This window comes from Protobothrops mucrosquamatus, unplaced genomic scaffold (assembly GCF_001527695.2).
Source record: "Protobothrops mucrosquamatus isolate PMUCROS unplaced genomic scaffold, P.Mucros_1.0 scaffold_172, whole genome shotgun sequence".
In the NCBI taxonomy this organism is placed as follows: Eukaryota; Metazoa; Chordata; class Lepidosauria; order Squamata; family Viperidae; genus Protobothrops; species Protobothrops mucrosquamatus.
In genome coordinates, this window is record NW_015386248.1 from 677,124 (window position 1) to 689,803 (window position 12,680).

The following is a 12,680-nucleotide window of genomic DNA, read 5'->3' on the forward strand; positions in this document are numbered from 1 at the left end:
TGGAGCACATTAATATATTTATTGTCATTTAAAAGTCATTGCATTGCTTTAATCATGATTTTATTACATCTTGTTGTCTTTTCTTTTATACACTGCTAATATCTTGTTTCTCTAGAATTTTCCTCTGCAGTTGAAGGCATCCAGATACCTACACAAAATAACAGAATAAAAATTAAACTTGTCTGTGACCAGAGCAATATGCCCATTTAAAATGAGGCTTTAATCAAACTTCACAGGAAATGATGAAAGTAATACAAATAAAGGATTGTGAGAGTCAGCTGTCAGAAAAATGACTCAGTAATGTATATGAGCCCTGGTGTTACCTCATCTTTAAGGATAATCCAGATTGTCATATGTATGTTTTAAAGAGAAAAGATGAAATTCTTTATTAATAAATCAAGTATAGTCTCAACTACCATTTAATACTGCTGCTGCAGATATTTGCTTAATCTAATTAAATGTATGCAACCCCTCTCAGTGTTATTTAGAGAATCTGCAATTACAGGAAGATCATTTAGCCTATTACCAATGTCTTATATTTATATTTGTATGAAAAAGACAAACAGACTTAGAACACAGCCCACTTGAAAGTCAAGCATGCTTGAAACCAATTGAAATAATTAAACCATACGTATTTTTCTCAAAACTTGTATTCAATTATTCTACTGATAATGCTTACAATCTAAGAACAACAAAATATTAACAGAAATGCAAGCATTTCCACCCCACCCACTTATTTTTAATGTTCAGATTAATGCAGGAAAATACATATCATATCCTTTCTTATAAGAGTTTACAAAGATCAAGTCCATCCCCACAAAATGATTTCTATCATAGCAATATTGCTGTTTTCCCAGTATGCATATTTAACAATATTTTTTTTAAAAAAGGCTTTAGGTGTCAAATTCAGATTCACTTCCATATCTTGATATTTTTAATATATATAAATTCATCTATTTCCATCTTAAAATTATCAAAATGAGCAAATCTCAAATTGAACAGTTATTATCCATTCTCTTCCTTTTGGGCCATGAAAATGAAGGGTGTCCCAGCTCAGAAAATATTTTGTCCCACTTTGGAATGACCCTATCATGCTGAACAAAGCACCCCTTTCGTTACCTGATCTTTGTTGCTTGGATAGACACAAAGTCTTGTGTGTCAAAGTAAGTGTACTTGTTGCTTTATGAACAACTATCTTCCTGGGCTTCTAAATCTACAGATGAGCATTCATTTTCCTTTTATCAAGCCACTCTAAATATGGTTCTTGTCAGTGTGTCAGTAATCTCTGTGTTTCAGAGACATAAGACACTGGTGCACTGGGACATTCTTTCTGCTCAACTCTTGCTGACGTCTGATGCTTAAAACAGAGCATGCTTTCATCCTTCCGTGCATTGTTGCAACCCCCTAGGAATATTTTTAAAAGGTGCTGCAGTTACTGAGGGGGGGAACATTTGCCAACCAAAGCAGATGAGGACGCCTTGGTTTCAGTCTCTGTGAATGCTGCATTGTAGTTTCAACTTTACATCAGCCTGATAACAGAAGGGACCATGTCTAACTTTGGCTACAGGCGAGAGCTTAGTAAATATGAAGACCTGGATGAAGATGAACTCCTTTCTTCTCTTACTGATGAGGAGCTGAAGGAGCTAGAGAAGGAGTTGGAGGATATTGAGCCTGACCGGAACCTTCCTGTGGGGCATAGGCAAAAGAGTCTAACGGAAAAAACTCCCACAGGAACTTTTAGCCGGGAAGCACTGATGGCATACTGGGAAAGGGAGACCAGGAAACTTCTGGAAAAAGAGAGGATGGGGGCATGTGAACAGGTAGGAGAATAATTGCATTAATTTGGCCCTAGAAATAACTCTTATTCAGTAGAATGGTTTCCCTGCTCTGTATTTTCCATCAAACTAAAAAGTCAATTGATCAAGAGTAGAAACTTTATTAACGAGTAGAGGCTGTAGAGTAATATACATTTTCTTCCTCTGTGCTATTAAATTATCATCCCAGTGAGTTCATTGCTTCAGAATTCTGCTTCCCGGGATGTTAGTTTACACTATGAAGATCCTTTTTTATATACAAATATTCTTTTTACATGAAGGAACATCCAAAAAATCATCAAAGCACAAGCTGAGAAGAACTGACATGGCCACAGTTGGATTGATTATGTATTTTTGCTAAATGTATCACTCATATCTCAGCTTCAGTTACACATCTAATATCAAATTCTGTTTAGCATTGTATTACAACAGATGTGGCCTACCACATTTCAGATTCATAGCATTTAATCTGCTTTAGGGAAAACCCTGAATTCCAGCAACAGAAGCTAGTACAAAATGATGACACAAGGGAAGATGCTAATTATTGGCTGCCTTTCATGTGTTATTATATACACAGAGAAGACCTGAATATTTAAGAGTCTTATTCAGATTTTAAAATAAGTCATGTGATGAGGGCCTGTGGCGATATGCACGCTAACTTCAATCTACTTCTTTCTATTATTTTGTATATCATATTTTCCAGGATTTCAAATGATAGAAAAGTGGTAGAAATTAAGAAACTGGTGTGCATAAGTCTGCACTTCAAATATTTGCTTCTGGCATATTGAATGTATAGCAAAGTGAGGACAATGCAAGTATACTTCCTTCTTCTTTTATCATCAGAATAAATTTATTGTCTGAATAAGGCCAGGCATAAATCTTATCACAGGTATTACACATTGTGGTAATTGAACTTCTTTACTGATCTATTGAAAATTGTTTCTTGATGTACCAACAAGTCTCTATCAACTTTCTGTCCATCCCTTGTCCTTCTTCTTCCCCTTCTCTTATCCTTCCCATTCTGTCTCCAACTCCCCAATTCCAAAGTTCTTAAAGAAACTCCATAATACAAGCTTTATAAACTCAGAAAAAGGTCCAGAGCAATTTGTTAAAATGAGATGAGAAGGAGCACTGCAGCTTCTAACATGCTAAAAAGTATTGTAATCAAAACATGTATGCCAACAGGAGTCACTTGTTGAGATGGGCAACTATAGCAATCAAATAAATAATAAATAAAAATCATACAAATGACTATTTCATATTTATGATAGATGATTGATGAGATAGATAGATGATTGATGAGATAGATAGATAGATAGATAGATAGATAGATAGATAGATAGATAGATAGATAGATAGATAGATAGATAGATAGATAGATAGAATGTAAATAAAAGATAGAGAGAATGATAGAGAGATACATAGAGGTAATCTTCAACTTATGACCATAACTGAGCCCAGAATCAGAGCTATAAATTGTTAAGTGGGTCACTATGTCTCTATGCTCAATTTTACAACCTTTTTTGTGGTGATCATTAAGCAAACTCATTAAGCAAATGTCACAGTTGTTAAACAAATCCATTTTATCTAATGCCAATTTTTTGCCAGAAATCTGAGGTAAATACTGGAAACCAGCAAAAATCATGGTCACATGACTGCAGAGCACTGCAAATGGCCATAAATCCAGTTGATAACTGCCCAAAATATGATCACATGATCACAGTGTGTGTGTACAGCCACTGGAATTTGGGAACTGCAGAGAATGTTGTAATTTTGAACAGTCACTAAGTCACCAGTCATAAAGTGAGGACTACAGATAGTGGATAATGAGCAAGCAATAGAGACAGAGAGCGAGATCTTAATTAGAAAATCTACCTTTCAGTGGATTTTTTAAACTGTGGTTTTAGGAAAAAATACAAACATAAAATCACCCCTTCCTATTTTAACCTCCTAAACAAGGGGTGTCAAACTGCCGGCCCGCGGGCCGGACGTGTCACCAGGAAACCACGCCCACCCCATTGCCAGCAATGGGGAAAAAGCTCCGATACATCGCACGACGTCAAGTGATGTCGCGAGTTTGACATGTCTGTCCTAAACAAAGGCCATACATTTCAAATTTCAGTCCAGTCTCTATCAATAATATCATAACAGCACTGTGCTGACCATAACAGCCATAATAAAAAAAGAAAGAGAGTGACCTATGTCTATCAAAAGATTGGGATGAGGCAAAATTTAAGGAAAATTAAAAATACTTGGTTGGACAATAATGAGTTTAATATTAAACTAGAAGAAAAAGATTTCTAAATAACTACAAGTGAGATGGTCTCTCTATCTAGCCAAATAGTATTGATTTTCCCCACATGTATTTTTATTTCTTTTATAACATAACATTGTTTTTTAGAGCAGAAAATTGGAATTAAGCATAACAACTAGTAAAGAGAAAATAGCACTCCTAGCAGCATTCAGATTACAGGGCTTTATTTAACTCTGAACAGATAGAGTCATGTTTCATTCTTATCAGAACTAGTCTGAAGGAATTTATCCTGGTGCTTGAAGTCAGGGTGTTGGTATGCAGTCCAAGTACTAATAGCTACTGGTCATCCTGACTTTCCAAGGGTAGAACGAAATAACAGTAACAAGCAATAACAAACAATTATAATCCAAATAAGAAAAAAGTAATGATGAAAAGAGCAGGATTTAGAGTTATGTAATTCAATGGTATACCCAAATAGCAACAACAGTCATTATGTCTGGAACTGGGAATGTACAAGCACAGTTAATTCTAGACTTAATTTCAACCTACACTTGACACTGCTTGGCACTCCTCTGAAATTGTTCTGTGTTCCAAGCCCAATGGTTGTAATTCAAGCTTCAAACTTTTTTAAAGACAAAGCACTGACGCTGCAGGCATGGAGTCTGCATGGATAATATTCCTCTACAGTTCAATGGTGTTCTAGCTCCCGATCCCAACAAACACACACACACACACACACACACACACACACACATGCATGCACACGCTCATGCACACACACACGCACGCGCGCGTGTGCACACACACACACACTCAACTCTGTGGGTGTCTGCCTGTGTAACAGTAAAAGGAAAACAATAACAGGTTGTTACTAATTAATGGTCCTGGGTATACTGCTGATATTCCATTTTTCATCTGGGAACTTCGCATGGTTGGAAGAAAACGAATTGTAGCAGCTTGAAACAGGAATATACAATAATGGGAGGTCTAAATTCTCCATGCTTAATTGCTGGATACAGAATTTGAATAGCAGGGTTTTTTCATGACCTTGCTTATTAAAATAGTTACAATATTTGTATTCTTCCAGGATTTTCTACTCATTTCAGTTCTAGAACTGATAAAGTGAGGCTATGGCTAGCAGTTGGGAGGGAAAGTGCATAAAACTGCTTATACAATTAAGAGGGCTGGATAAGAATCCTAATGCTTTTTTGAGGGGGGAGAGGTAATGACATTCAAGCAAAAAAAAAAAAGGTTACCTAAGTCAAGGCTTTTCAACCTTTTCACCCATTGTACCACCTTTAGGATATGGCAACATCCGAGTACCACCAGTCGCCTAGCAAGGTGTCAAAAATTTGATGACAAAAAAAGGAAAAAAGTGATAAAGTACAGGTAGTCCTCGACTTACAACAGTTCGCTTAGTGACTGTTCGAAGTTACAATGGCACTGAAAAAAGTGCCCCCCAAGCCACAATTGAGCAAGACACCTGCCTGCCTGCCCGCCCGGCGGCACTCTTCCTCCTGTCCGAGGTTTTCATTGTTGTGAGCATTTCTGTTGAGGATTGGCAGCGGAGGTAGGGTGGGGGTGTTTGGTTTTTATTCTCCCCGTCTGCTGGGTGGTTGCAGCAGGTTTGGGTCACTTCACATGACCCTGGGACACTGTGACCATCATAAATATGAATCAGTTGCCACACATCTGAATGTAAATCACAAGACCCTGGAGATGCTGCAACATTCCAGCTGATCGGCGCTTCTTCTGGGCTCAGCAGAAGAACCAGGATCAGCGCCGAGCTCCAGCTGGAGCCTGGTGCTGATCCTGGCGCTTCCACTGAGCCCTGACAGCCCTGAAAAAGTGCTGATCCTGGTGCTTCCACTGAGCCAACAACCCTGCAGCTCCAGCCATCTCTCGCTCAGGCTTGTGCGGTGCTGCCACCGGTTCAGCTCATTCCCCTCCCCCGCTACCACTTTTCTAGGATGGTCGCATACCACCTGCCAGGTGCCAATGTACCACAGGTGGTACCCATACCACTGGTTGAAAAGCCTTGACCTAAGGGTATATTGTGGTTAATACAAGTTTAGCAAAGAAGGGATCCAAATAGCATAATTAGGAACCACTTACTGACGAAGAAACAAAACTGACAGCATCAACTGTTTTTTTTCTACATTGACATATCTCTATGTGAGATGTCAACACTGAAATTGTGTGTACTGATTTTGTCCTGTTCTAGTACTGTAGAATACAGCTAGACAGATTAGAATGGGATGAGCAACTTTTTCTGGTCCCAACATCTGACTGGCATGCTAAAAATCCAGAAATAGGGCATATACACAAATAAAAGCAAATGTATTTACATTCATATTTATTTACAATTAATTGCATTCTATAAATTCACTCTTGTTAAAAATTACAGTCTGGCAACAAAATCGACCTGAGCCAACATAATGGCTTAAAGGCCTAGACTAGAAAATGGGAGACCGTGATCTTGGGCCAGTCACTCTTTCTTAGTCCTAGTAAGGAAGCAATGACAAACAATTTCTGCAAAAGTTGCCAGGAAAACCACAAAGGCTTTCCCATGTAGTCATCAGCTATCAAGACTGATTTCAAAGGACCAAATTAAATAAACACTGAGCTAACTCTGTGGGGATTTTCTGCAGTGCTTACAGGGACCTTCTGCAGGATGAAATTTTGGGCTGTCCCCTTTTGGATTAGAAGAATAAATGAATTACACATTATGCTAAGTAAAACATTTTAGAAATTATTCAATTACCAATCATTTCTTGTTTTCCTCACTCAAGATCAGAAACAGGTGGACATGGTGGAAGCTAACTTCCTCTCTTTGGGGTTTTTTAAAATCAAACCTGCTGCTGCCACTTCCCAGGGTGCCGTTCTCTGAAAATATTCAATATTCAATTGAAGACAAATAAGGTTAGAGTAGCACTCGTTATGCTGTTAACCCTCAGTAATATTGTGAACACTTTCTAATAGATGTTATGACACACAATCACAACATTGTTAAATTCAAACATCTTCAATCAATTGTGATCAGATGCTTAAATAAATGGAGTATTTTTATGCAAAACTGAATTTGAGAGTACTGCTTCTCAAAAATCAAATGAAAAATCATGGTGCATAATTTTTCTATAATAATTATCTGGAAAAGATCATCAGGAAAGCTCACTGAATAAAATTTGAGGACCTTTACTGATTAAATGCATTTTTATCACTTCCTTTTGATCATAATTCCCTTGTAGGATTATAAGCAAGAAGAAGAAGAAGGTGATGATGATGATGACGATGGTGATGAGTCAGACGAAATTAAAGAAGAATATTTTACAGGAAGTAACAGTGAACTTTCTGAAGAAGCACCCAATGAAGAAGAGGACAGAGAGGATGAGAATAAAGAGGATGAAAAGAACAATGAGGAAGAGGAGGAAGAGGAAGAGGATGAAGAAGATGACGAAGAAGAAGCAGCAAGTAGTACAGATGATGAAGAGGAATCTGTTGAAGAGTGTGAAAAACTTCCAAATACTAGGAAGCAAACTTCACTCAACATTAAACTTAAAAACCACAATGAAAATGAAATTGTTACCAACGGTCACAGTGAAAAGGAAGCAGAATATTTGAACAACAGAATGGGAGCCATGCACCCATGTGGAAATCCAACAGTGATTGAAGATGCATTAGAAAAAGTTAGGAGTAATGATGCCGAAACTACTGAAGTCAATTTAAACAATATTGAAAATATCACTCCACAGATGCTAACACATTTTGCTCAGGCCCTGCGGAATAACACTGTAGTGAAGACTTTTAATCTGGCTAACACTCATGCTGACGACAATGTTGCAATGGCTATTGCAGGTGTGCTAAAGGTGAATGAACATATTGTGAGTCTGAATCTAGATTCTAATTTTATCACAGGTAAAGGAATTATTGCTATCATGAGGGCTTTACAGAACAATAAAGTTTTAACAGAATTACGATTCCATAACCAAAGGCACATAATGGGCAGTCAGGCTGAAATGGACATGGTTAAACTTCTAAGGGACAATACTACTATTGTGAAACTAGGCTATCACTTTGAGCTTGCTGGACCAAGAATGAGTATGACAAGCATTCTGACAAGAAATATGGATAAACAAAGGCAGAAACGGATGCAAGAACAGAAACAGCAACAGTCCAGTTGGGATGGAGCACTGAGTCCAAAGACCAAAGCATTGCAGAAGGGAACTCCTGGTTCTTCACCATATTCATCTCCTAGAGGTTCACCTTGGTCTTCTCCAAAGATTTCTAAGAAAATTTCACCTCCTCAAAACCAACTTTCACCTCCCAAAAGTTCACCTATGCCTTCTCCAAAGATTTTAAAGAAAGCCACTGCTATTAGAAACCAATCTCCCTCCCCACCACCACAATCACCACCCCCGTCACCAACTGCACCATCTCCCCCTCCTCCTCCTCCACCACCACCTCCTCCTCCTCCTCTTCTTCCGCCACCACCACCTCCTCCTCAAATAGTTGTAGAAAAAAAAGCACCCACCAGGAATATTGCTGAGGTTATAAAACAGCAGGAAAGTGCTAAAAGGGGTCTACAAAATAAACAGAAGAAGAAAAAAAGCAAGAAAAATAAACAATATGAGAATGCAATATTAAAAGAAATTAAAAATTCATTAAAATCCATCCCAGACAATGTATCAGAAGAAGGGTCACGTCCTTCAAGCCGACCTTCTACCCCAGTAAGATCACTCCACACTGATCTTATGGAGGCAATTCGTGGAAGTAGCATAAAGCAGCTAAAGCGGGTAAGTAACTCTAATTTCAGGAGTTGATTTAGAGTTGATTTAGGTGAGTTGGGCATGACAGATAATCACACTTTTTTTCAAAGGATAATCTATAGGGTGATAAATTTTTTATCACTTTGTTGAAAAAGAGAAAGTACTTCCTTAACTTGCCTCTGAGAATTTGTAGGAATTGAGCGCTGATAGTGAGGTCACCTTGATAGATTAGAATCCTTAAGAAGGAACTTCATAGAAAGAGCTTCTTACCAAACAGTCTCTCAAACCTCAAACTGCCTCAACTGGCATTTTTGGGTATGAAACAAAATTACACTGCTCCTACAAATCAATGATTTCTCATTGCTGTTCTTTCACATTTCTCCTTTGCGCTAAAAAATAACTTTTCTGCAAAATAAGAGGTCTATTCATTTTTAGATTCATCCCCGATTCCCATTTCCATCCTACTTTATTATTTGATCCAATTTTGTGTCTTAAAATAAACTAGCATTTAAAGACAGGATAACTAATTTGGTTCACAAAAGAGAAATCATAATTACAGTCAGATATTCAAGGCTCATGTAATCTTGTCATATCAAGTGGGAGGCACCCTCATTTGATTTAAAGATAGGAGGGAACTTCTGTGTTCAAGATGAATTGGAGGCAAACCATTTCTCCTCCCTCAGTGGTAAAAGTTAAGCAGTGGTGGGATTCAGCTGGTTCGCACCACTTCAGCAGAACCGGTAGCTAATTGTTTGTTGCGCAGGCCCAGAATGGACTTCCGGAAGTGGCATCCACACAGAACTGGTTGCTCACATATTTGAATCCCACCACTGAGGTTAAGTGATTTTTCTGACAACTGTTCAGTGGAAAGGAAATGCAGACTTTTTTTTTCTTGAATCATACAAAGAGAGGAATTTTGCAACCTAAACTCTGTATTTTGGTGTCTTAAATGCTATGGAGTTGATCATTCCACCTATTTCACAGAGTTCTAATGGCATTCATCTTGTACAGTAACAAGAACAAATCTAATATGTGATCGTTGGGCTTCAGAATGGCTTTATGGTGTATAACCAATCAAACAATCTTTACTGAAGGACCTGAATTTCTAATATAATTAGTAATCTGTAATCTTTATTGTGGTTCAAAAGCTATTTCCATTTTTGAAATTGTACAGTGGAAATCATGTTTGTTCAGCCATAGTTCTCTTATATTAGCAGATCACCCCACATTAGGGATGACAGAATTTGGCAGTTGTAAGAGCACTCCCACAATGGATTTGGGAAACTGCCTCTCACATCATGTATGCCAGTTTCTCTAATTGGAAAGATAATGTTAAACCAGCAGGATATGAAAGCAAAATATCACCTTCTTATGTGTGATCAATTCTATCAAGAGGACCGTGAGAGTTCTACAAATATAGGTATTCTTAGTTAATGTGCTAAAGTAATTGATAGATATCCAGAAAGGTAATACAAAAGAAAGATCTGATTTTTATGATGTGTCTGCTTACCCTTTTAAGGGAAATATAATCATTAAAGGAATCAGCTCAGAAGTCAGGTCTATTTTAACATTTGGTTGATCTAGATGATGATATTCTACCAATTGTCTAACAAAGTAAACAACAAAGTTTACTTAGCTTTGTTGTTTGTACTCATACAAGATAAGCAACAATGTGTACCTATTGCCCATAATTTCTGACCTACTTTTGGAAAGAATAAAGAGAAACAGAATTCTGTTATTCAGAATGACATAGCTACCATGATTTTTGCAGATCAGAAAGGCCATTCTGTTCCAATAGTGCTGGGGCTCCAAACTTGGGAACTTTTAAGACTTGTAGAGTTCAAGTCCCAGAATTCCTCATCCAACCCTGCTATCTGAGAAATTCTGAGAGTTGAAGTCTACAAGTTTTAAAGATGCCAAGTTTGGGGACCCCTGCAATAATGGATGGAAAAATCCTCAATTTAAGAGGGGACTTGATGAGGTTTAAGGAGTGAATCTATGTAACTTAAGACACACGTTTTGCTTCTTCTCTTTACCTCTCAATAGGGAATCCAATTTTTGATCACATATCCTCTGAGATCACACTGCTTTATATTCTTGCCAGCAAGCCCAATATGTATCTAAAACATCTATATTCTAGTCCTCACTATTACAATACACAGTACAATAGAACATTGAAACCTGTGGGTTTTTCTCTACTTAGATGCTTTATTCTTTTAGTTCCAGTTCGTATTCCTAATTTAAGTAAAACACCCTTCTTTTTAGGTGGAAATCCCAGAAGCTCTGCGGTAAAAGTCAGCCAACACAATGAAATGAAGATTTGTACAAATTCTCAAAGAGAGGTACTCAATCATTCTACAGTGATAAAAATGGACTGATGTAAATGGCTTCAAAAGTGCATTCTTAGATCTGAGATATAAATAAAAAAGCCTATGAAACTTCAAGCAATACTTCAAAGAATTCAACGGTGGTTTTGTAAATATGGAGAGTACTTTTTTAATTTAATAAGATTTCTCAGAAGAAATAGTTATTTATGTTGATATCAAGTAGCACTTCATGGAACATATCCTTTCTATAAAAAAAAACACCTGTTCAGTTCCCTGTGTTTCTTTGCCTGAATCATACATTTGCAATAAATGTGTTTTGAGTTTCCAAGTGGAAAAAAACATTTTAGTCCTGGTTTGTTGTGAAAAGTATTATGGGTTAAGGAGTACTAAGTGATGGTCTGAGAAGAATCTTTCTATGCTGAAGATTTGGTGAGGATTTGTGTGGTGTTATGATCATTACATGAAAAAGGCTAGAAATGCTTGGTGCCATGCTCTGTGTGCAGCTATAAAATTCAAGATTTCCCCAATCAAGTGGAGCCTTATTATTGTGTGTCATATTAGCACAGGTTTCACAAGAAGAAGAAGAATTTCATTTCACAAGAGGGATTAACAAGATGGATGATTGAATATCGTGGATATCTAGTGACTGATGACACATGGATGAAACATCCCAGTGATTTTTTTGTAGACTGTGCTAGATAAAACTGCACTAGCAAGTTAATTTTACCATTTTTCTATTTCTCTTTGACCTAGAGAGAATTATGAGATTTTAGTGGCCTTTCATATCATTGTCTCTTCTGGGCTGCCTAGGAGGATTGCTTATGAGACATAATGCTTGCAATAGTTCTCTTTGGTCTGTCCATTATGACGTGTTTGACAGTGCTTGGCAGCTTCCCCTCTCCAGTTTAATATTTATATGAAGCCACTGACAAAGAACATCCATTAAGATGAGATGAGTATCCAGTATACTCACTGGATATATGCCAATAATTCAAAGTTATAATGCTGCTGAATGAGGAGCACTAACAACCAGTTCTCAGACTACCAGTCATCCCAATGTACTTGTGGTCATTTGATCATGATCTGGGTGCTCTGGTGCCTGGCTTGTGATTATGACAAGCAAGTCATGTGACCTCCATTTGTGATTTTCCCTGCTGGCTTCCCACAAGCAAAGTCAATGAGGAAGCCAGAGGGAAAGGTTGCAAGTTGCTTCTCTAAGTTGTTCCTACTCCTTCCCCCCCCGGAGCTTCACTATGAAGTACAAGAACCCAGGCATCTGACATTCCATAGAACAGTGGTTCTCAACCTGTGGGTCGGGACCCCATTTGGGGTCGATCGACCATTTCACGGCCAAGCAAGGCTGTCCGCCATTTTTTTTGTCCGCCATTTTTTTCCCCTTTTCCGGCGGGTGCCTTACCTCCCTTGGGCTGGGCCAGCTGGTGGTCGGCTTGCTCTGTCTCTGCCGCTTGCCAGCTACGCCTCGGCCGGTGCAGGGGGTGGAGCCACGCATGCACGGCGC

General features: G+C 38.1%; 1 protein-coding gene across 1 annotated transcript; it reads left to right on the forward strand.

Moving 5' to 3' along the window:
- The first annotated feature begins 1,437 nt into the window (after nucleotides 1-1,437).
- On the forward strand, nucleotides 1,438-11,500 carry LMOD2 (leiomodin 2). The gene is made up of 3 exons (XM_015822269.1): nucleotides 1,438-1,820; nucleotides 7,317-8,861; nucleotides 11,100-11,500. Exons 1-3 carry the CDS (start codon nucleotides 1,548-1,550, stop codon nucleotides 11,124-11,126), a joined length of 1,845 nt encoding a protein of 614 aa, XP_015677755.1. The 5' UTR covers nucleotides 1,438-1,547; the 3' UTR covers nucleotides 11,127-11,500.
- Nucleotides 11,501-12,680: the final 1,180 nt, after the last annotated feature.

Excerpts from the sequence above, each read along its gene's own strand:
- LMOD2 (XM_015822269.1), top strand. The coding sequence starts at position 1,548 with ATGTCTAACTTTGGCTACAGGCGAGAGCTTAGTAAATATGAAGACCTG. Across the intron at positions 1,821-7,316 it reads GGATGGGGGCATGTGAACAG|GATTATAAGCAAGAAGAAGA; the intron begins GTAGGAGAATAA and ends ATTCCCTTGTAG. Across the intron at positions 8,862-11,099 it reads GCATAAAGCAGCTAAAGCGG|GTGGAAATCCCAGAAGCTCT; the intron begins GTAAGTAACTCT and ends CCTTCTTTTTAG.